At 43.2% G+C, this 25,833-nt stretch overlaps 1 protein-coding gene across 1 annotated transcript; it reads left to right on the forward strand.

Annotated features, from left to right (window-relative positions):
- The first annotated feature begins 10,482 nt into the window (after nucleotides 1–10,482).
- Nucleotides 10,483–21,787, forward strand: LOC106571493 (elongation of very long chain fatty acids protein 4). The gene is made up of 7 exons (XM_014144655.2): nucleotides 10,483–10,844; nucleotides 15,694–15,789; nucleotides 16,069–16,256; nucleotides 18,270–18,350; nucleotides 19,565–19,736; nucleotides 19,850–19,977; nucleotides 20,161–21,787. The coding sequence occupies exons 2-7, from the start codon at nucleotides 15,723–15,725 to the stop codon at nucleotides 20,443–20,445; spliced, it is 921 nt and encodes a 306-aa protein (XP_014000130.1). The 5' UTR covers nucleotides 10,483–10,844; nucleotides 15,694–15,722; the 3' UTR covers nucleotides 20,446–21,787.
- Nucleotides 21,788–25,833: the final 4,046 nt, after the last annotated feature.

Here is a 25,833-nt window from a genome sequence, read left to right on the forward strand (position 1 = left end):
AAGATGGCGAGGAAAGCACTTTTAAAGAGCAACCAGACATCCTCTACTGATGGGATGAGGTCAATATCCTTCCAGGATACCCAGGCCAGGTCGATCAGAAAGGCCTGCTCGCTGAAGTGTTTTAGGGAGCGTTTGACATTGATGACCGGTGGTCGTTTGACCGGGGACCCATCATGCACGCAGGCAATGAGGCAGTGACCGCTGAGGTTGGTCAGGATGATATCGAAGATGGTGCCCATGGTTACGGATTTAGGGTTGTACCTGGTAGGTTCTTTAATAATTTGTGTGAGATTGAGGGCATCTAGCTTAGATTGTAGGACGGCCGGGGTGTTAAGCATATCTCAGTTTAGGTCACCTAACAGTACGAACTCTGACGATAGATGGGGGGCAATCAATTCACATATGGTGTCCAGGGCACCGCTGGGGGCTGAAGGGGGTCTATAACAAGAAGCAACGGTGAGAGACTTTATAGTTAGGTAGCAACAACATTAGCTTAGTTTGCTGGTATTTTTTTTATTATTATTGTTTTATTTAACCTTTATTTAACTAGGCAAGTCAGTTAAGAACAAATTCTTATTTACAATGATGGCCTACTCTGGCCAAACCCTGACAACGCTGGGCTAATTGTGCGCTAGTTGGCTTACATTAGCTATAGCCAGCACATGCCAAACAAGCTACTGCCACCTTGTGGCCTGGAGTATTTACACAAAGCAAATCAGAGGTAAAACTTGTTGGTATTCGGCCATGATTACTACAAATTTAGATGACTAACTTATCAATCTAAAAATTGTTAGCTGACATGGCTAATTGAGTGACTGTCAGTGACTTACAAAACAAGAGAAAAACTGCTGATGCACAACAAATTTAGAATTTGCATCTTGTGTATTCTACTATTCGAACTCTCAACAGTAAGTTCAGACCCCGACTGAGTTTCTAAAAAATATTATAAAAAAATAATTTGGATCGGGAGCCCCCTAGCGGCCGCTTATGCCTGGAGCCGGCCCTGGAGCAACTAACAGTCTGCTGTGATGTCTATGGTTGTCTTTTTCTGTTTGTTTGGTTTGAAGCCATTTGAAACAGTCCTTGAGTTACTATATTTCCATAAATAGAATGTGTGGGCCAAAGTGTGGTCAGACTGCAGGTTGAACTGAACCACTCACCCTGAACTTTTCCAGAATGTTCCCCCTGAGAACGGCTTGAGATTTCTCCTGAACAGATTTTCCTATGAAACTCGTGAACCACACATTACAAATGAGAAAACCTTTTTCCACATTGAGAGAAAGAGAGAGAGAGAGTGTGTGTGTGTGTGTGTGTGTGTGTGTGTGTGTGTGTGTGTGTGTGTGTGTGTGTGTGTGTGTGTGTGTGTGTGTGTGTGTGTGTGTGTGTGTGTGTGTTCTGGGTAAAGATTGTGGGGTCTGACAGGTATTGGGATAGCTGGTCATTGGGATGTGGGGTCTGACAGGTATTGGGATAGCTGGTCATTGGGATGTGGGGTCTGACAGGTATTGGGATAGCTGGTCATTGGGATGTGGGGTCTGACAGGTATTGGGATAGCTGGTCATTGGGATGTGGGGTCTGACAGATATTGGGATGGCTGGTCATTGGGAAATAGTGGTTGGCGTCTGCATGCTATGAAACCCCGACCCCATCCATAACTCAATCCAAGTTCTTGATTATTCGTTATTGTGAAAAGACAAATGTAAGCTATCTGTAACAATGGATTCCCGGCCTAAAGAAAAGACAGAAAAGATGATCGACCTGCTTGTGCAGACGACTCTGTAATCTCACTCTAGTCCTGCTCTTAACCCTGTGAGCCAAGCAGCCAAACAGGAAGTGTGACAGTTCGCGTTAAAATATTTATCTCCTGAACCAGGGCCAGGGCTCAGTGATGTCGGGCTCTCTGTTCTCAACCCTTGGTCGAGCATGACGCTCGCAACGCCAGGGATGTGGGTTTGATTCCAATGGGGGACCAGTATGGGAAGAAATTGTATGCACTCCCTACTGTAAGTTGCTCTGGATAAGAGCATCTGAAAGAATTACTTAAATGTAATGATCCAGGATCAGCTGTTCCTACCTCAGTCAGAAACCCTGGGTCAGTTTTTTAAGAGCAAAATTGAAGCCCCAGGTTAATTCCAAACAAGACCTTCACTTGCTGGGAAGTTTGGAAAGAATTAAAGGGACGATTCAACATAATTTGATATTGTGGAAGACTGTCTGCTATCCTCACAAACTTTTACAGATGCATAATTGAGAGCATCCTGTCGGGCTGCATCACGGCCTGGTACGGTAACTGCACTGCCCACAACCACAAGGCTCTCCAGAGGGTGGTACGTTCTGCACAATGCATCACCGGGGGCAAACTACCTGCCCTCCAGGACACCTACAGCACCCAATGTCACAGGAAGGCCAAAAAGATCATCAAGGACAACAACCACCCGAGCAACTGCCCATCCAGAAGGCGAGGTCAGTACAGGTGCGTTAAGCTGGGACGGAGAGACTGAAAAACAGTTTATATCTCAAGGCCATCAGACTGTCAAACAGCCATCACTAACACAAAGAGGCTGCTGCCTACATACAGACTTGAAATCATTGGCCACTTCCACAAATGGATCACTAGTCACTTTAATAATGCCACTTTAATAATGTTTACATATCTTGCATAACTCATCTCATATGTGTACACTGTATTTTATACCATCTATTGCATCTTGCCTATGCCACTCTGTCATTGCTCATCCATATATTTATATGTACACTACCGTTCAAACGTTTGGGGTCACTTAGAAATTAGCTTGTTTTTTAAAGAAAAGCTCATTTTTTGTCCATTAAAATAACATAAAATTGATCAGACATACAGTGTAGACATTGTTAATGTTGTAAATGACTATTGTAGTCTTCCCTGTGACTCAGTTGGTAGAGCATGGTGTTTGCACCGCCAGCATGGTGTGTGCAACGCCAGGGTTGTGGGTTCAATTCCCACAGGGGGCCAGTGCAAAAAAATAAAAAATAAAAATAAAAATGAAATGTATGCATTCACTACTGTAAGTCGCTCTGGATAAGAGCGTCTGCTAAATGACTAAAATGTAGCTGGAAACAGCTGATTTTTAATGGAATATCTACATAGGTGTACAGAGGCCCATTATCAGCAACCATCACTCCTGTGTTCCAATGGCACCTTGTGTTAGCTAATCCAAGTTTATCATTTTAAAAGGCTAATTGATCATTAGAAAACCCTTCTGCAATTATTTTAGCACAGCTGACAACTGTTGTTCTGATTAAAGAAGCAATAAAACTGGCCTTCTTTAGACTAGTTTAGTATCTGGAGTATCAGCATTTGTGGGTTCGATTACAGGCTAAAAATGGCCAGAAACAAAGAACTTTCTTCTGAAACTCATCAGTCTATTCTTGTTCTAAGAAATGAAGGGTATTCCATGCGAGAAATTGCCAAGAAACTGAAGATCTCGTACAACCATGTGTACTACTACCTTCACAGAACAGCGAAACAGACGCCTCACAAGTCCTCAACTGGCAGCTTCATTAAATAGTACCCGCAAAACACCAGTCTCAACGTCAACAGTGAACTGCCCTTCTGTAGGGTTGGAGATCAAGAGACCAGAGTTGGCTGCTCCGTAGTCAAGTACCATGGTCTTGTAGTGGATGCTTCAACTGGAAGCCAGTGGAGTTTCCGGAGGTGCGGGCTGACATGGGAAAACTTGGGAAGGTTGAACAACAGGCGGGCTGCAGCATTCTGGGTAAGTTGCAGGGGTTTGATGGCACAAGTGGGGACCTCAGACAACAGCGAGTTGCATTAGTCCAGACGGGAGATGACAAGTGCCTGGATTAGAACCTGCGCCCCATCCTTCATGCTTATTTGGCATGTGTTACCAGGTTAGAGAGGATTACAGGTGTCATGACAACATATAATTAGAACCATTTGAAATGGTACACCCAAAATGGCCACCAGTCCCACCACCAAAGAATATGTTGCTTTCAGTGGGAATGTCCATTCTACTGGTTCTAGTTCTATGTATGACCCTACTTTGATGACGCTGGGTGGTGACCTTAGACGTAACTGGGTCGTAGGGCACTGGGTCGGTCCACGACAGAGCATCGCTGCGAGATTAATGCTAACACAATGCGACGGCGCTGAGAGGCTTAGATTACAAAAGGCGCGGGATTACCGACCGCTATACCACCGCGGCCAATGAAAAGTAATGACTGGGCACAACAAAAGTGGAGGAGCTAGAGAAGTGTAGGAATATAGATTGAAGAGAATCTTTACTCTCATAGGCTGTTGGTGAAATGCTCCTGTGCAAATCTGAGATTGTCTCAGTCCTGTTCGAAACAAAACTGTTTTACATACGAATCACCGTGAGGCACAGAGCAACTGTAAGCTTGTAAAAGAGCCTGTAATTGGGTTTCTCACAAGTGGAATTACACCGGGCAAGGACACCGCTAACGCATTACTCCCGTGTAATTGACTAACAATGGGGTTTTTACGGGTTGAGTTTGGTCGGGAAGGTTAGATCACTCCCTATTAGAGCCTATTCACTGCTGAGTCTGTGGTCTAACTAATTGTACAATAAACTGAACCCCTGAACCACAACATTTGGTTTTATGGATCTAACAGGCTAATGGCCACTGGCTTTGAGAAGGGAGCACACTATTGCTTATGAGAACCATTCGACCTCAAAGTCAAAATATTGAACAGTACTGCCTGTATGTAATCGTGACGTTTGAAACCTCAGAGTTGCTGTCTCCTGTTGAGATAATTTGTGATCTGGAACATACCACAATGGGTGGCAGACAATTTTTACAATTACAAATGGGGTGATTTCCCATGTTGCCCGTGTTTAAGTGCACTTTAATTTCCGTTAACTTCATAATTACTCTGAGACCACACCATAGCGTTCACATCCCATCGTAGCACCGTTATTCAAATTGTTTAAAAAAATTATTGAATTTGGGTTGAGAGAGAGAGTGAAAGGAGGAGAGAGGAGAGAGAGAGAGAGGGGGGGGGGAGGGGGGGGTTGAAGAGGGAGGGTGAGAGAGATTCTTTATTCCCCACATCTGGGTATATCTGGCTGAGCCCTGAGAGAGGGTGTGGCTGTATGTCCTTACTGAGAGGTTGTTTGGGGACACCATGTTTTGTGTTGTGTGTGTGTGTGTGTGTGTGTGTGTGTGTGTGTGTGTGTGTGTGTGTGTGTGTGTGTGTGTGTGTGTGTGTGTGTGTGTGTCTGGGCGACTCAAGCTCAAATATTGCTTTAATGGGCTCTAGTAAAAAGCTCAATTATCCTCAAAAGGGCACAAGCTGTGGCCCTACACCACATCTAGAGTGCCACTTGTGAAAGAGCCATGCTACTGTATGGAGTCAGCTACTAAATTGCCCTAAAATCAATCAAATACATTTATAGTCAACAATTAAATATATATTAACTAAATCCATGATGCGGCCTAGGCAATTTCATATCAAGGCATATCAACTGTGTACTTGTCATGATACTTTGAAATAAAGCAGGACTCAACATTGGGAAATAGGCTAGTGACTACAGTGATTTACTGCTCCTTAGAGAATTATTTTAAGTGGCGCAAACATGTAGACGCATATGATAAACACCTGCAAACACAGATGTATGCATGGACGTGCCAATACAGGACACAGTCACACTCCCATACACACGTATGCACACAAAGAACAACGCACGCACACACACACATACACACATGCCCCTGCATTGAGAAGGTATACATACACACACACTCAACCAAATCCCCCTAAGCCTGTAATTTCCTGGCTGCATGTGTTGAAAAAGAGGCTTGACTCAAACAGAACACATCTTTAGTGAGTTATCTTCAGCCTTATTCCTGTGAGTGCTATCATTCTCTCAGCCTCCTCACAGCTTCATCAACTCTTCCAGACACAACATGACCATGGACACACAACCACCACTAAACAACCCAGGGTGTGCGAGGGTGTGGGTGTGGGTGTGTGTTGGTGTGTTTGAAAGATATGGTTTATCCCAGCTGTTGAGTAGAGCCTGAGAAAAGTGGTGTCTCCCAGAAGACTGCAAAGTGTTTAATGATTATGTTTTTCTCCAGTAGTTAGTAATGTGTGCATGAAGAAAAAAAATCCCAGGTGCCCCCCACAATAACTGTGCCCTTCAGTGGAAAATTCCCTGTACTGTAACCACCATTTCATAAAGTCTCCAAATGCTGGTTTGAGTGATCGCCTGCTTAGCAACCAAAACACAACAGGGCAACACTCGAGTCTCTCTGTATGACCCACTACACAGAGCATACATAACAGCTTTATGAGCAGGATATTGAGAGCTTATGAAGTGTTCACTAACTAATACCAGGATTTCATTATAGGTCATAGACCAGATGACCATTGTTATTATGTAATACAGGATACATAACAATGGGAAGTCGTTATGGCAAATGCTCCACAAAACACAATAGATCACATACAGGTAAAGGATCTTAATTTGATCATTCTAGTTGCTGAGAATTTTCCTGCACCGCAGCAAAAGCAGATGAGCTTTGTGATTTACAGAAATTCACTGAAAACCCACACTAACACATGGTTACTTTAACAGTGTTGCACTTTCCACGTAGCATACTTTTGGCCAGCTAATATAGCCTAACCACCAATCAAGCAGCATTATGCAATAAATGTTCAAATCCTGTTGCTGCAGGATTACTTTGTGACAATATAGGTCAAATTAAGATCCTACATCTGTAGACTGTGCTGTGCTGACTTGACATTTTTAACTGGGGTTGCTTCTCCTTTTACTAATGGCTAGTTTCACTCTTCACTCTTGTTATGTAATGCAACTGATGCCTGAATCAATAATTCACCAAGGTATACAGTGTACATACATGATCAACATCAGATGAAGTTGACTTTCCTATCTGGCAGTTTGAAATGCTCTGCACACCTTACAGACATATTCATGCATGACAAAACAGAGGAGAAGCCATCACACACACACACACACAGGCTCTCTCTTAGTTACCAGGCTCTGTTTCTGTTTCTGTCCTTCATTTACCCACTTCTCCAGATTCTACCATGCAGTTCTATGCGGCAGCCAGAATAGACATTCGGTAGACATAGCCTTAACACTGGTCAGGATTGAGATTAGGGTAGATAAAGTATTTCAGATATCTACAGTTATTCCGCTTTTGACGAACACAGACGGATAGTTTTCGGCCAACATTTACATTCTCTGAACTCGAAGCACCCACTGGATAAATGCACTTCCAAAATATCCCTGAAATAACTGGACTCTGAACAGCTCTATATTTCAGTGAACCCTGCATTCCAGCCTATAAGAGACAGAACATACACCAGTGAATATCTACAGTAGTCATATAAACTACACCCTTTAGGATCCCATAGACTTTTTCAGCCCACTATTTGCTGCTCTCCCCAGTCTGCTGACCTCCCAGCAGGCATTTGAACAGGTGCCATGGTGCGGTTGCCATGGGTTACGGGAGCGCAGGCTTATAGTCATGACCCACCTGATTACGGGATACCTGCAGGGTCTCCTACACATACACCACATTCTGGATACGCCAAGCACCAACGCTGCCAAGACCACAGGCCAACAACTGTGTGTTTATGTGTATATGCCTCCTCTGGGGGGTGGGGGTGTGTGTTTATGTGTATATGCCTCCTCTGGGGGGTGGGGGTGTGTGTTTATGTGTATATGCCTCCTCTGGGGGGGGGGGTGTGGTCTAAGAGCCCAAACACTGCAGCCTGTGTGTATTGTATGAGAATGTGTGTTTGTTTGGGATGGCAGCGATGCTGAGCCAGAGGCAGTTATGAAGGCTGTATATGGTCGACTGACAGTGAGAACACGTGGACCTGTGGAACTTTGTCTTCCTTACTCTCTCACACTGATACACACACAAATAAACTCGGTCTCTCTTGCCACCTCCTTTCTGTCTCTCATATCTCTCTCCCTATCTTTCCCACTCACTCACTCACTAACTCACACCTGACTGGGGCATGGTCAGGTCTACATCTCTTTAATTAAGAAACATACACAAAAACACACACGCACATACATACATACACACACACACACACACACACACACACACACACACACACACACACACACACACACACACACACACACACACACACACACACACACACACACACACACACACACACACACACACACACACACACACACACACACACACACATGGCTGTAGAGTCCTGCTGATGGCTCTTGTGCTTTTCCCAGTAAACAGATATGTGCATCATAGCAGGTAGCCTAGCGGTTAAGAGAGTTGGCCAGTAACCAAAAGATTGCTTGTTTGAATCCATGAGCTGGCAAGGTGTAAAATCTGCCATTCTGCCCTTAATTAAGCAAGGCAGTTAACTCCCAACCAGAACTGCTCCCCGGTCGCCAATGACGTCGATTAAGGCAGCCCCCCACACCTCTCTGATTCAGTTCGGTTGAATGCATTCCGTTGTGCAACTGACTAGGTATCCCCCTTCCCTGAGGGGAAATGAGAGAGATTTGTTCCTCAGCATCACCATACAACACAGAAATACTGTGACCCATCCTGGAGCTGCTTCCTCCTCCTCTCCTCTGCTCACCCACCTTCACAGAAGGAGGCGCAGCGTGTGTACTACTCAAATACTGCTTTGTTTACAAGCCATCAGACTGCTGAACACTTGAAGTGGTCTGACCACCTGCACTGACTCTCTGCACCTTAGCACACATGCACTCATGCACACACCCACACAGACATACACTCATCCACACACACACATTCATGCTACACACACATATCACACATACCTTATTATTTTTGGTAAATAGAGCACAATTCAAACACTTGCCACCCAACCTCCCTCTCCCAAAACATGTGTAAATATTGGACTATAAATTGTGCAATCCTGTATTATGCTAAAATGTTGATTCTATTCTAATGAGCCATTTACTTGATGTTCATATTCTTATATTTCTTATTGTTGTTGCATTGTCAAGAAGGAACTTGCAAGTAAGCAATTCGTTGTATGGTGTATACCATGTGTATCCTGTACATACGACTAATAAAACTTGAAACTAGCATAAAGTTTGGCTATCCTCAGAAGGGCACAAGCTGTGTGTGTGATGTGAATCTGTTGGATGTGTCACATTATATCACTATGAAATTGAAGACAATAATAGGTACTGTACACATGTTATGTAATATTTTCCCCTCCCTTAAATAGTGACTGAAGCAGGGCCTTGGACGCGGTTTGGAGAGGACCCTCCAGTTGGAACATTAACATCACTAATGGAAAAGTACAAAATAACAGAGGTGTAGAAATGAGAGTAAGAAAATAAGAACTTCCTGCCTTTGGAACAGGGCTGGGCTACCGCATTTTGGGCCCTGTGGCACCTACTTACAGCAGGGACCCCGAACCACAAAAAATACAAATACAAATAGATTTTGGGGGGAAAACAGCTAACTTCCTGCATTTCAACACATTGGGCAGAGAAAAAATTGCAGTTTTCTAATGCTATTCTACACATTTTGCCATAAGGTTGAAAGAAAATGTTGCATTTTTAAAGCTAATTTCCTGCAATTCTACACATTTTGCCAATGCTTATGACGTGTTCATATGCTATCTGGGGAGCCCCTAACCTCCAGTGGTCCCCCAACCCAATTATTATTATTTTCAATCAAATAAATTCAAAGGGATCTTGGGCAAATACTTGAGAAGTATATGATATGATATATTCTGATATTAATTGAATATTCTGTTCAATAATTACCAGGCTTGGAGTGGAAAAGTTTTTTAGTTAATCTGGAGAATCACAAATAGGATTGAAAAAAATACAGCTTTAGGTTACACCAGAGAGTATGTAGACCTACAGAAAACGCTGCTGCAACCAAATACTGTACAACCCAGCTGTACTTGTTGGGTATCAATTGATGGTGTGACACTTCCACCTAGTGACGAATTCAGAATATAGAGCAAAGTTGACCGCTCAGTGGAGTATAGGACACACTCTAAAGACAGATGGCTAATTGATTGACACCCTCTACCGGGACATTGGCACATACCCAAAAGCTATTTACAGCCGATGACCTATAGCCTATAATAGCAACAAATATTTGTTGTATAAACTCTAATTTAGTCTACCCAAATTGAAACATGAGAGCAATTAAGGAATCCCGAGGCTATGTCTGATAGAAAATGGCTCATAGCCTACGGCCTACTCTTAGTATGAATTAAAGCCAAAGCTGAATGAACAACACTAAATTAATTGTATTTTGGAAATATAGCATGACCTACTAATGGGTGTCATCGAGGCCAAAAATGCATTATTGCAACAAATGCACTTATCCAGGAGGTTTCCTCACACATCGATGGGTAACAGCAGAGAGGTACCCATTTGTCATGCGCGTTCAAAGACTCCCCGCTTTTTCGTTTCGAGTGGCTTCCGCATTCGCCTATCACTCAGCGAAGCTGAATGCGGGATACGGTGGATGTTGATTATCTCTATCATACAAAGGGGCCATCGGTCTGTCCAGTCAGTGCAGCGGCCCCTGTATTGCAATACCCGCATGCGCAGTGCCATCAGGCTGGTCGGGTATCCTAAGGATCTTAAGCGATGTGCTTGAGCAGCCAGCACGGACCTCATACATGATTTCTTTGCGATAGATTTCCGCTTGCCTTTGCATTTTTGCCAAATTTGGGGTTGATGTCTAATTGTCCGTATAGCAGAGTTGGGGATCAGCGGCTATAACGGCAGAATACGGTCATTTAAAGGCGTTGGCCATCACATTGCACCGGATGTCAGTACACGCACCTAAATCTCGAGAAGGTATGTGGATATGTATTTTTCTCCATAAGGAAATGGTTAAAACAGAAATGCAGAATCGTGTGCTTAGGCTATCATTCTTTAAATAGGTTATTTTGTGAACAAATTAGTACACAGCCTTGGGAAGTGTAGGCTTAGTCTTTTTTCATGAGTTATGCTTTGAGGAATTGAACCGTTCGTTACCTTCTCTTGCGTTCGTTTTCTTTATGCTAATCTGCAGTCCCTTTTGGCCTAATTCATATCACCATAGTTATGTATTTTTCTAGACAATAAACTCAGACAGTGCTTAGAAAATTTCATCGCTTATTCACCCATACTCTCTCCTCCGGCTCTCTCTTCCTAAGAAACAGTGAACTTATATTATGTGAGCATGCGTGACAGTATCCCAGTGGCGGTTCAAGCTGGGACCAGTTGTACTGTTAGAGGGGCCAGTTACATTAACGATATGACAACAATAACGTCTTTCTTCACTGCATTGCAGGCAAAAGACCATGTTCATAATCATCATCGTTGTCACTGTCTAATAACGGATGTAAAAAAAGAATGATAACACATTTTTGCTATGTAAAAATTATTTCATTCTCCACATTTAGGGGGCCACAAGGGGGTCCAAAATTGTTGTCACAGGCCCCCCCAGAACCGCTAGTGCAGTAGCCTACATAGACTCAGTGGATAGGAACTTGCAGTAGCACGTTGTTAGAATATGATGGGTGGCATATAGGAAGGGACTGGATGCAGCCTATAAAATGTGTCTATAAATTGTTTGATCAAATGTTCCCTATATGCTTTTGTATAAACTGTTAACCACATAATTTACCATGTTCAGTCAACCACTCTTTGAAAATTCGCCATGCGCCATATGTGTGAGCGCAAATAAGGGTCTAGTTCATAGGGGCAAGTTATCGCTTTAAATGATGCCCCTGCGAATGTGGGTCGCTCGGCGTTTGGACTTACGTCTAAGCTCGTAGAGCAATTGGATTTAAGCCTCTTGATCGCACCGCGCAAAACCTGCTGACACAAGCGTCCCGGTTCTTTGTGTGCTCTCATGCCCGTTTCCACGGGCGACCGGGCCTATTTGGGTGATTTTCTTTCTCTCTCCCATCCTCCCATTTCCTCTTCCGTTTTGAAAACGAAACTTAACCCCCATTGTCAGTGAATGTGTTTTTTTCAGGTTCCCCCAAACTCCCCAATTGTCAGTGAATGTGTTTTTTTCAGGTTCCCCCAAACTCCCCAATAAGTTTTCACAAATTAATTAGACCTATTATGATCTTTAAGACAATAAGATGATTCTAGTGTGTGGTTTACAACATGTTATAAACTGGGTGGTTCGAGCCCTGAATCTGATTGGCTGACGGCCGTGGTATATCAGACCATATACCATACGTTTCTAACCAGTTTATAATAGCAATAAGGCACCTCGGGGGGTTGGAATATATGGCTGATATACCACGGCCAAGGGCTGTATCCAGGCAATCCGTGTTGCGTTATGCGTAAGAACAGCCCTTAGCCGTGGTATATTGGCCATGTACCACACCTCCTCGGGCCTTATTGCTTAATTATAACACTAGGCCGAATGAACACTAAGTTGCGGGCATTGTCATGCTGAAACAGGAAAGGGCCTTCCCCAAACTGTTGCCAAGTTGGAAGCACAGAATCGTCTAGAATGTCATTGAATGCTGTCGCGTTAAGATTTCCCTTCACTGGAACTAATTGGCCTAGCCCGAACCATGAAAAACAGCCCCAGACATTATTCCTCCTCCACCAAATTTTACAGTTGGCACTATGCATTGGGACAGGTAGCGTCCTCCTGGCATCCGCCAAACTCAGATTCGTCCGTCGGACTGCCAGAGGGTGAAGAGGGATTCGTCACTCCAGAGAACGCGTTTCCACTGCTCCAGAGTCCAATGGCGGCAAGCTTTCCACCACTCCAGCCGACGCTTGGGATTCCGCATGGTGATCTTAGGCTTGTGTGCGGCAGCTTGGCCATGGAAACCCATTTCATGAAGCTCCCGACGAACAGTTCTTGTGTTGACATTGCTTCCAGAGACGATTTGGAACTCGGTAGTGAGTGTTGCAACCGAGGACAGATGATTTTTACGTGCTACACACTTCAGCACTCGCCGGTCCCGTTCTGTGAGCTTGTGGCTGAGCTGTTGTTGTGGGTGTGTCCCTTGCTCCTAGAAGTTTCCACTTCACAATAACAGCACTTACAGCTGACCGGGGCAGGTCTAGCAGGGCACAAATTTGATGAGCTGACTTGTTGAAAAGGTGGCATCCTTTGCGGTGTCACGTTGAAAGTCACTGAGCTCTTCAGTAAGGCCATTCTACTGCCAATGTTTGACTATGGAGATTGCATGGCTGTGTGCTCGATTTTATACACCTGTCAGCAGTGGGTGTGGCTGAATTAGCTGAATCCACTAATTTGAAGGTGTGTCCACATACTTTTGTATATATAGTGCATCAACCTACGTGACATCAAAGAGAGCCAACCAGATTTCTGGTAGAGAATGTAGTGATGAGTACTAAAATGTGTACTGTATGTTGTTCTCCAAGGTCTTTTATACACCCATTCAAATAAGGCTTGAGTAGCACACATTTAGGGAAAGGGGGATACCTAGTCAGTTGTCCAACTGAATGTATTCAACTGAAATGTGTCTTCCGCATTTAACCCAACCCCTCTGAATCAGAGAGGTGCGGGGGGCTGCCTTAATCGACATCCACGTCTTCGGCGCCCGGGGAACAGTGGGTTAACTGCCTTGCTCAGGGGCAGAACGACAGATTTTTACCTTGTCAGCTATTTACAAACAACTTTTAAATTCGTTTTTATACTGAACAAAAATGTAAACGCAACATGCAACATTAGGCCCTAGTTTATGGATTTCACATGACTGGGAATACAGATATGCATGTTGGTTACAGATACCTTCAAAAAAATGGGCCTCACAGTGGGCCTCAGGATCTGAACATTCAATTCTCTGCTAACAGCTCTGGTGGACATTCCTCCTGTCAGCATGCCAATTGCACACTCCGTCAAAACTTGAGACATCTGTGGCATTGTGTTGTGACAAAACTGCACATTTTAAAGTGGCCTTTTATTATACCCAGCGCAAGGTGCACCTGTGTAATGACCATGCTGTTTAATCAGCTTATTGATATGCCACACCTGTCAGGTGGATGGATTATCTTGGCAAAGGAGAAATGCTCACTAACAGGGATGTAAACACATTTCTGCACAACATTTGAGAGGAATAAGCTTTTTGTCCGTATGGAACATTTCTGGGATCTTTACTTTCAGCTCATGAATCATGAAACCAACACTTTACATCTTGTCTTAGAACATGTGTGTGGGGGGGGATGGGTAACCACAAAGACCTACTCTGTCCACACTGATCAGTTGTTAGGCCTCTTGTAGATCTGTGCAATTAGTGTGAGGCTCGAAATAAACCCTGCACTAACAGTTTAGACCAGGGAATGTTCGTACGTATGGGTGATCCATGTGCAGAGTTTGGCAAACTCAGAGTTTGAACTTGATGTTAAAGGGATTCTTTGGGATTTGGGCCATTTTTACATCTCTAATTACAGTACGAAGGAAGTTAGAGGTAGTTTTGCGAGCCAATGCTAACTAGCGTTAGCGCAAAGACTGAAAGTCTATGGTATCTGCTAGCATACAGTACCAGTCATTGCGCTAACGCTAGTTAACAAATGCTCTAGTGCTAGTTAGCAACTTCCTTCAAACTGCACGCAGAGAAATAAAAATGGTATCCACGAGTTCATCTGACTCTGGGGAAGTAGAAAGGGCTAAAGTATCTGTTTGAAGTGATGCTCCAGAACTTTTGTATAATTTCAGCCAGTAGTTTTCAAATTGTTGCTCACGAGCCAAAACTAGTCTCCGTTTTTTGTGTACTACCTCAGCCAATTCTGTACTACGTCATCCGTTTCATATGACATGTTAGGTCCTGCAAAATAATTTTATATATATGAGTGGGTGTGTCCCTTGAATGAGTGGGTGTGTCTAAACGTTGACTGGTACTGTGTATATATATATATATATATATATATATATATACACACACACACATATATATATATATATATATATACACACACATATACATACAGTACCAGTCAAAGTTTAGACACACACACTCATTCAAGGGTTTTTCTGTATTTTTACTATTTTCTACATTGTAAAATAATAGAAGACATCAAAACTATTAAATTACGCATATGGAATCATGTAGTAACTAAAAAAGTGTTAAACAAATCAAAATATGTTTATTTGAGATTCTTCAAAGTAGCCACCCTTTGCCTCGATGACAGCTTTTGACTGGTACTGTATATATATATTTTTTTACAATTTGTATGATATGTTACAAATACAATTCGTACAATATGTTACGAATTTGTTGTGCTTAAATAAGATCCCGGACTGCATCTTTAACTTCACCAACATTACATTAAGGTTTTCAATTATCTAAAGGGGCTTAAGACGTCCGCATGCTTCCCAGCTGAAACAGTTTGGTAGAGTTCGTGCATATATTAGGACTACATTTTGTGACGTTTTTGTTCGTTTTGGACTTCAGTGAGGGTTTTTCCAGCTGTTCGGGCACACACATTTCTAAACCTCTTCGGTGATTGGTCAACACTAGGGATTCTTCAATAAAGTCTTTGTCATTCAATGAGAGACGACTCATTTTCATGCACATTCTTTCATAGAAAAAAATACTGCACCAAAATTGCGCAACAATTATCTCTTCGGCAAAAACATCAAAATTAATGACAGATTTCTATAATTATCTTATATTAATTTCGACTATTTTGAAGACTGGCGGCTCTCTTTCTCTCACTGCAGCATAAGCAGGACCAAATCCAGACGCAGTCATGGAAGCTGTCACCCACTTTATGAATGACACGGTAGAGTTCTACAGATGGAGCCTTACTATAGCAGGTGAGTTAGTGTTGATTTCTCTCACATAGCAGGGACAGTCTGCTAATCTAACCACGCACACAAGCACAAACTCAGGTACGCATGGTTGCTTGTGTGAGTGTGTGTGTGCGCAATACACACTATTAGAGCAATTCGGAGTACTGCAATTGAGTCTATCCTCCAGACACCATTGGTGCAACATTGTGTAGTCATACATTCAGACAGGATTCAGTCATACATTACATGTGTGTGTCTGTCATATGACCACTGCTGACATTAACTTTCCTGTCCCTCTCCTAGACAAGCGAGTGGAGAAATGGCCGATGATGTCGTCGCCCGCCCCCACCCTGGCCATCAGCTGTCTGTACTTGCTCTTCCTGTGGGTGGGGCCTAAGTACATGCAGAATCGAGAGCCTTTCGAGCTAAGGAAGACCCTCATAGTGTACAACTTCAGTATGGTGATACTCAACTTTTACATCGCCAAAGAGGTAACCAGCTCCATTCCTTTTACACCAAAAGTCAATAATGGCATGTTCCATTTCTTTTCAGGTCATTGTCTAGTTGGTTCCTAGGCCCTGTCCCTTCAGTGTCTACAGTTTGGAAACGGCTTCACACTGGGCACACACTGATTGAATCAACATTGTTTCCACATCATTTCAACAAAATGACATTGAACCAATGTGGAATTGATGTCTGTACCCAGTAGGTTGATAGGTGATAGCAATATGACCTCTGCTTTAAGTTCATCTATTGTTCAGCAAGGTTGTGCCATCACCGAATGGCTGATGTAGCATGCCATGTACCAACCCTGCCTGAATTCATTACTATACTCACATACCATACCTAGGACTGCACCTGTCAACCATCCACTACAGTTATACAGTTGAAGTTTACATATACCTTAGCCAAATACATTTAAACTCAGTTTCACAATTCCTGACATTTAATCCTAGTAAGAATTCCCTGTCTTAGGTCAGTTAGGATCACCACTTTATTTTAAGAATGTGAAATGTTAGAGTAATAGTGGAGAGAATGATTTATTTCAGCATCACATTCCCAGTGGGTCTGAAGTTTACATACAGTCAATTCGTATTTGGTAGCATTGCCTTTACATTGTTTAACTTGGGTCAAACATTTCGGGTAGCCTTCCACAAGCTTCCCACAATAAGTTTGGTGAAGTTCGATACTTTTATACCTGTTTCCTCCAGCATCTTCACAAGGTCCTTTGCTGTTGTAATGGGATTGATTTGCACTTTTCGCACCAAAGTACGTTAATCTCTAGGAGACAAAACGCGTCTCCTCCCTGAGCGCTTATGACAGCTGCGTGTCCCATGGTGTTTATACTTGCGTACTATCGTTTGTACAGATGAACGTGGTACCTTCAGGCGTTTGGAAATTGCTCCCAAGGATGAACCAGACTTGTGGAGGCCTACAATATTTTTGCTGAGGTCTTGGATGATTTATTTTGATTTTCTTATGATGTCAAGCAAAGAGGCACTGAGTTTGAATGTAGGCCTTGAAATACATCCACAGATACACCTCCAATTGACTCAAATGATGTCAATTAGCCTATCAGAAGCTTCTAACGCCATGACATCATTTTCTGGAATTTTCCAAGCTGTTTAAAGGCACAATCAACTTAGTGTAGCTTAGTGCATGTAAACTTCTGACCCACTGGAATTGTGATATAGTGAATTATAAGTGAAATAATCTGTCTGTAAACAATTGTTGGAAAACTTACTTGTGTCATGCATAAAGTAGATGTCCTAACCGACTTGCCAAAACTATAGTTTGTTAACAAGAAATTTGTGGAGTGGTTGAAAAACGAGTTTTAATTACTCCAATCTAAGTGTATGTAAACTTCCAACTTCAACTGTATATATATATATATATATATATATATATATATATATATATATATATAGTCCTTTTAGACCTGTAGACACAGAGGAAATAGGGTCTAGGGCACAACTCCAGTCCCCGACAGCTGCAGTGCTGCTGGTTTTCATTTCTCCCTGGCAATTGCTTCCACATCCCCGGCCCCCCCAAGGTGTAAATTGGTCTCTGTGGCCCTTGAGGACTGGTGGTGTGTATCCATGGTATAGAGACTTTTGTTTGGCGCGCGGATCAATTAAGAAAACTCAGTCGGGGTGTTGTTACAGTTAGAATAGTAGAATACACCATTTCAAAATTGGTTATGCATTATCAGTTTTTCTCTGATGTCAGTCACTGACGGTCACTCAATTAGCCCATGTCAGCTAACAACAACATTTCTCTTAGATCCCCCAAAAGGCTAGGGGCCGGGTCTGAGTACATGTGTGGGTATGGATGTCGGTCCAGCGCAGACCCGTGAGCCACTGCGGGCCCTCATGAGGAGTTCCGATATTTTTGTGGCCCCCACCCCAATCAAAGTTGCGCATTCCTGGTCTAGAGGAAAGGGACTATCTCTAACATTGTGTTCCTAATGTTGTGCTGATAACTTTGTATCTCTGTGGCCTCAGCTCCTCCTGGGTGCAAGAGCAGCGGGGTACAGCTACCTATGTCAACCTGTCAGCTACTCCAACGACGTCAACGAAGTCAGGGTGAGCAAACATGACACCCTACATTCTTTTTCTATAAATTTAGTGAAAAGGCCAAGAGCTGGAGCTTGTCTGGTCATTCTGTTCATGAGCCAGCAAAGACTGGAAATATTTGCCTTCCAGCCTTCTAATTTATACAGGTTGGGTCTCCTGTATTTGAGGTGTAGAGTAAGGTCCAGCTTTAGCAGCATGCTGTTCTGTGTAAATCTAAGCAGCGGTACTGTAATCCTATTGTTAGGTTTAGTAGACTATCACTCTATTTGTGTGTGTATGTAAGAGATAGAGGGAGAGGCGTGACCTTTTGCATAAAGGGGAGGAGTTATTATGTCTCACCACTTCTGAACCCACCCATAGCATGATGGCGTTACTGAGGGATAAGAGTGACACTCAGGGCACTGTGGCACACAGCTTCTTTCTCTCTCTCTCTGTCTCTCTCTCTGTCTCTCTCTCTCTCTCACACTCTTTTTCTCTCTCTCTCTGTGTGTGTGTGTGTGTGTGTGTGTGTGTGTGTGTGTGTGTGTGTGTGTGTGTGTGTGTGTGTGTGTGTGTGTGTCAATTACAAATGGATGCGAGAGAGAGAGAGAGTATGTTGGTGGGGGTTGAGAATGGATATGGACAGGCTACTTTGTCCAGTTGTAGTCTGACATACAAGAGGTTGAGCTCTACTTTCCATTTAGGCTTGGGAACAAGCCAGCAACAAGCCTGATACAACAGCTATCCTCATGTATTAGCTCTTACTGTACCATCCCCTTAACAAAACACTTTCTCTACCAGACCACAGGCTAACCTGCCATGTCATTCACCAATGACCCCTTTCACTGTCATCACGATCCCCTATGAAAAGTGTTGACCCGAACATTGTTGACTCTGACCTTCGATTTACAGAGATGTTCCAGGTGCAGTTATCTTTGATCTTGGTCAGGATCCAATTGAACCTTACTCCCAACTTCAGTGACTTCAATAGATTCAATAATTGCAATAAGATATATTTGTGCGTGTGAGGGTGTGTCCTTGATGCATGATAATGAGAGTGTGTGTGAAAAGCAAGGTGGCTAGTGGTGTTATCCGTCATCTCAACCCAGTGAAATCCATAAAAAAGTCTTCAATCCTCTTTAAAGCGTTTCAGGAAATTGGGAATCTTCATTGTCTTTGAGTTTTGAGTCCCTAAAACCAGATGGATTTGAGATAGCTCACTCCCTTCCTCTTCACGTTGGCAGATAGCGTCTGCTCTGTGGTGGTACTACATCTCTAAGGGAGTGGAGTATCTGGATACGGTGTTCTTCATCCTGAGGAGGAAGTTTAACCAGGTCAGCTTCCTCCATGTCTACCATCACTGCACCATGTTCATCCTCTGGTGGATCGGAATCAAGTGGGTCCCAGGAGGACAGTGTAAGTACCTAGGGGTATATTGTGTGTTGATGACATAACATGCTGACATACACTCACAAGCAGCCTGACCTGTATCCCCTCTGAACTGCCTTAAACCTATATCCCCCTCACAGCGTTCTTTGGAGCAGGCATAAACTCATCCATCCATGTCCTGATGTATGGATACTATGGCCTGGCCGCTTTCGGACCCAAGATCCAGAAATTCCTCTGGTGGAAGAAATACCTGACCATCATTCAGATGGTAAGTCTCCATGTTACTGTGGCCATAGCACAGCTGTTCAGGTAGTGTGTGATTGATACTGAAACACATCTTTGCATGTCAAAATATATTTAATTGTTTGGAGTGTGCAGTCTGACTCATTGATCAGGGATTATGTTGAGATTATGACATTCGGATTAAGCATGTGTCTTGTGTACGTCACAGATCCAGTTCCATGTGACCATCGGCCATGCAGGCTACTCCCTCTACACTGGCTGCCCATTCCCCGCTTGGATGCAATGGGCCCTTATTGGCTACGCCGTCACCTTCATCATCCTATTCGGCAATTTCTACTACCAGACCTACCGGCGCACCCCACACTCCGCCCTCAAGGCGTCCAAGTCTGTCACCAACGGCATTTCCACAGCAACCAACGGCTACAACAAGTTAGAGGAGGTAGAGGAGAACGGGAAGAAGCAGCAGAAAAAGGGAAGAGCGAAGAGGGAGTGAGGAGGAAGTGGAGAGAACGGAGGGAGCCTCTGTCAAACCAATAGGAGGACCGTGGGGTGAAAGGGCAGGGGAGGTAGGGGGGTTCAGGGATGAAAGTTCAAAAGGCAGATGGGATTCCACTACACCCCTGCCCATGCAGGATGTTTTAAGGATGTGAATTGTGACCAACTTGCTGGTGAAGGTGTGTGTGTGTGTGTGTGTGTGTGTGTGTGTGTGTGTGTGTGTGTGTGTGTGTGTGTGTGTGTGTGTGTGTGTGTGTGTGTGTGTGTGTGTGTGTGTGTGTGTGTGTGTGTATCAGGGGTTTGGTGAGGTTTGGGTATGGAGGGATAGGGGTGGGAGGAGGGTGTTGATTGTCTATATAGTAGTTATTTTTTTATAATATAAGAAAGTCGCTGCTCTTCGTGTAGAGTCTGTGCTCTGTCTCTTTACTTTGGGGTCCTGGTCGAAGATAGGACCGTAAAAAGACCACAACCACAGAGACCACAGAGACTCAGCAGCCGCAGTGTTTAAAACCAAAACTCCACCCATTTTGTACTTTTATTTGTTTAACTAAATGCTGATGTATTTTGTTGCATTGTAAATTAGATTCAATGAAATTTGTACCAAAGAGGGTTTACTTTGCATTGGGCGATGAGTAACCAAAATACTGGTGGGGCATTATTAAGGATTAAACATGGTTTTAGGGAACAGGAGCTGTTCTCAATTCTATTTTTGTTCCTCTCTACGTGTCGCAGACACAATTGTGTCAGTACTTAAGTACCGGTCTACCTGTCTACCTGGAACACAGACTAACTGCAAGCCCCCTCTGCCATACACACCTGCCCTAACGTATATAATATACACAAACACACACATTCCTGGAACGTGTGTCTGTGCGAGAGATTGAGGGAATGATGGGCACATTGAATGCATCGTAGTGAATCTATAGGGAGTTTGGGTGGCTAGTCATATGTGCAAGTTGTTAGTATATCATTATGGAGTTTGGGTGGGTAACATACTGTACATGGAAATTGGCTGACAAACACCTTTACTGCTAACTGAGTGTTTATCTATTTGTTTGGTTATTAAATTGGTTCTGTGCTTTGATATTGTTCTTTTTGTTGTTGTGGTGGATCTCACAGATGTCCTGCGTTATTTTGCTCATTTTGTGCTGTGCAATGTAGCTACGGTGCAACTGAGAAACATGTCTAACTCAAGACAACATAAGAAGGACTGAGGGGGAAAGGGATATCTCATCTCAAAGGGCTTTTAAAAAAATACTATAGTCATTATTTTATTTAAATAAAACATACAGCTACTGGCTGCAGGTACAACGGAAATAAAGAGGATGCCAACAACCCTATTCTTTCTTTATGTGTATATTAGTGTCTATGTTACTGGATGGATGTGTATCTTTATGTTTGTATGTTTTTGTCTTTTATTTAAGACAAAAAAAACGAATACCTGATCAATCCAAAACTGAACCCTAATTTCAAAACGAAACCCTAAACCGTCAATATCCTCTTTCCTAACCCGAAGCCTGCTTAAAAACCCTTCTGTCACCCCAGTGGCGGTCGGCACTGTTTAAGATGAGGGAGGATGATTATTTTGTTTATCAACATGGCCTTATCTCTATTACAGCATATTGGATGACTGTCATTCATATTCCATTCACCCAGCTCAAAATCAAATCAAATTTTATTGGTCACATACACATGGTTGGTTAGCAGATGTTAATGCGAGTGTAGTGCAATGCTTGTGCTTCTAGTTCCGACAGTGCAGTAATATCTAACAAGTAATCTAATAATTCCCCAACAACTACCAAATACACACAAATCTAAAGAGGTGAATGAGAATATATACTTATATATAAGTATATGGATGAGCGATGGTCAAGCGGCATAGGCAAGGTGCAATAGATGGTATAAAATACAGTATATACAAGTGTAATGTAAGAGTAATGTAAGATAAGTAAACATTATTGAAGAGGCATTATTTAAAGTGGCATTGTTTAAAGTGGCCAGTGATTGGGTCTGAATGTAGGCAACAGCCTCTCTGAGTGATTACCGTTTAACAGTCTGATGGCTTGAGATATAAGCTGTTTTTCAGTCTCTCGGTCCCAGCTTTGATGCACCTGTACTGACCTCGCCTTCTGGATGGTAGCAGTGTGAACAGGCAGTGGCTCGGGTGGTTGTTGTCCTTGATGATCTTTTTGGCCTTCCTGTGACATCGGGTGCTGTAGGTGTCATGGAGGGCAGGTAGTTTGCCCCAGGTGATGTAACATCGATAGGCATAGGTTACTATGTGATGCTTGAATTTCCCCTGTACCCTTCATGAGGTTGCTACAACCTAGCCTATGAATTAAAGTTTACAACGTAGGTGCACAGGTAGAGAGAATTTTGAATAATCAAGATGGCAGACAGTGACACATTCCACCTTGCACACTCTTGCCTGCATCTTGCTGATCTAGAGTGTAGTCATTAGTCCAACATTTGCAAACAAGAGTTTCTATTGGACAAATTCAGGTATGTTTGTCCCCCTTTCGTTCCCTTTGCTTCCGTTTAAGAAATATTTTTTAACAGAATCGGTGCAATGAACCTGATCACACACAAAAACAGTTCACTTTTATAGCAACCACATACAAACAGCTCTTTGTATATATAATTCCTTCTCACATCTATCTACGCTGTCTCCCCCTCGCAACTTTTCCCTTTGTTTGTGGACTTCAGTGCACAACACATCAGCTGTCTGTGACCAGGCGAAAAAACCTTTCCAAGCCATACCTTCATATCATGACCACTAACCGCACACAGCCTACATCGTTGTCACGTCATAGTCAACATAGCTACTAGAACTAGAGCGTTAGTAAACCCGCTAAAAGCAGTTTAGCAGTTACACCAGCGGGACTTGGTGGCAATAACTTAATAAAACCAAAAGCTTACCTTGACTTGGAAGATTTCCCGTGTTGGATAGCCATAGCCAGCTAGCTAACATAGCATCCCTCTCTGTTTGAGCTGGGTGTTTGTGTAGGCTAAACTAGCTAGCTGCATTCGATGCTAGCTAAGGAAATGAAAGTGAAAAATATATATTCTACGAAATATAGCTAGCTCTCGCTCTTTCTCGCGCTCTCTTTGTTCTCCTTTATTTTGGTAGAAATTAATTTGTTCAAAACTGTTCAACTATTGTCTTTCTCTCTCTTTGAGTCAACTACTCACCATATTTTATGCTCTGCAGTGCTAGCTAGCTGTAGCGTATGCTTTCAGTACTAAATTAATTCTCTGATCCTTTGATTGGGTGGACAACATGTCAGTTCATGCACCAAGAGCGCTGATATGTTGGAAGACGTCCTCCGGGAGTTGTCATAATTACTGTGAAAGTCTATGGAAGGAGGTGAGCACCATTGGCCTCTTAGGTTTTGTATTGAAGTTAATGTACCCAGAGGAGGACAGAAGCTAACTGTCCTCCGGCTACACCATGGTGCTACCCTACAGAGAGCTGCTGAGGCTACTGTAGACCTTCATTGCAAAACAGTGGGTTTTAATAAATTATTGGGTGGAGAGAATATATTTAGTATGGGTTTATCTAAAAAGGATAACTTTTTTAATGTTTCACTCGTTCTATTTTTAGGAAATTCACTGAGGAGGATGGTCCTCCCCTTCCTCCTCTGAGGAGCCTCCACTGGTCTACCCCCATCTCAGAAACCCTCTCTCCATCCTCCCCTCCACCCAGAAGCCTTTAGAATTCTCATTCTCAAAGTTTCCAAAGGTCTGTACATCTCTGGCTCTGATGAGCAGGATTCCTCCACCTCTTCTCTCCTCTCCCGGCCCACCCTATCTCCCTCTCCCTCTGTCCCCTGGGTCAAGCAAATTCCTAGGAGTGACAGAGGTAGAGAGAGAGAGAGAGAGAGAGAGAGAGAGAGAGAGAGAGAGAGAGAGAGAGAGAGAGAGGCCTGTGTCTCTGGGGCTTGGCCAGACAGCTCTGCCCTAATCTGAGGGGGGGTAAATTGGCTTTAGCTGTAAAAGAGCTTATGCCTACGTCACAAAGCGAGTTAACCCAGGAATTCAGGTCACTGTGGAAAAGAGGAGCCTTCTGTAATCTTCCTTTGGGTCGTTGACACTCACACATATGTACATACATCAAATCAAATTTTATTGGTCACTTACACATATTTAGCAGATGTCATTGCGGGTGTAGCGAGTTGCTTGTGTTCCTAGCTTGTGTTCCTACAGTCCAGTAGTATCTAACAATTCACAACAATACACACAATTCTAAAAGTAAAACAATGGAATTAAGAAATACCGGTATGCTTATACTATATACACAGAGTTCACACACTGTCTCTTACACACAATGCATAGACACATATGCAACATTCACACATGTTAACACACACACACAAAACTGCACATATGCAACACACACACATACTAGTCAGCTTCTGTGCCATATGTTAACAGATACATGGAGAGGATTTTCACAAGACATCTAGTGACATCAGTGCTGACTCAATTTCCAGCCTCACTCCTAATGCTGTCACCGCCTTCCTCCTCATCTGCCTCTCTTTCATCAACACCTTTTTTCTGTTCCCCCTCCACTATCACCCTTCCTCCTATGGGAAGAAGAGGGATCTACACGAGCCGAGCTCTAAGAGGATTCCATCAGGGTCACTTAACACAGGTCACTATAACCTGTACTGCACTTGTGCTCTTAGCACTGCTCTGGACTCACACTAACTCACACTACCTCCTAACCACAGATCTAGGATCAGATTACCTACCCAATCTTAGCCTTAACCATTGGGGGATAAACAAAAGATCTGACCCTGTATCAGTGTTGAGGGGGAAGTTCTAGCTACATCCAAACTCACACTTGTGTAAGCTTTACACACACACCACCCATGCTGTGATACTCTCATACAACCCCAGATTCAAACTATCTGTCACCTGTCTGTCTGCCTTTGCCTGTCTGTCCGTCTGTCCGTCTGTCACTCATCTCATTACCACTTATAACAACACCTTATTGTAACTAAGTTTGTTTATACAGTCAGTGTATCCTTGTCGGCAACCTGTCTGCACACACAGATGATCCCTTTATGAAGGTACTGATAGGTGGGTGGAGACCACCCTCCGATGGCCACAACATATCATTGCATGCACAATATGGGTTACTGAGTTCTTGAACTACTACCTAGGGATACTGGAGATACCTTGTAGCGGTTGGGAAAATAAGTAGAATACATTTGAAAGCAAAACAAAAACTATAGCCTATTCATTGTGTGCATGTTTTCAAGAAGTGTTGATGTAGACAGTAAAAAGGCTACAATGGGTTATTTACATTGGCCTGGAGAAAGATATTACATTGTTTGTTTCCTGGTTTGACGTTGACATCACCACGTCATGAATACTGTGT

Source organism: Salmo salar, chromosome ssa15 (genome assembly GCF_905237065.1).
Source record: "Salmo salar chromosome ssa15, Ssal_v3.1, whole genome shotgun sequence".
Lineage (NCBI taxonomy): Eukaryota > Metazoa > Chordata > Actinopteri > Salmoniformes > Salmonidae > Salmo > Salmo salar.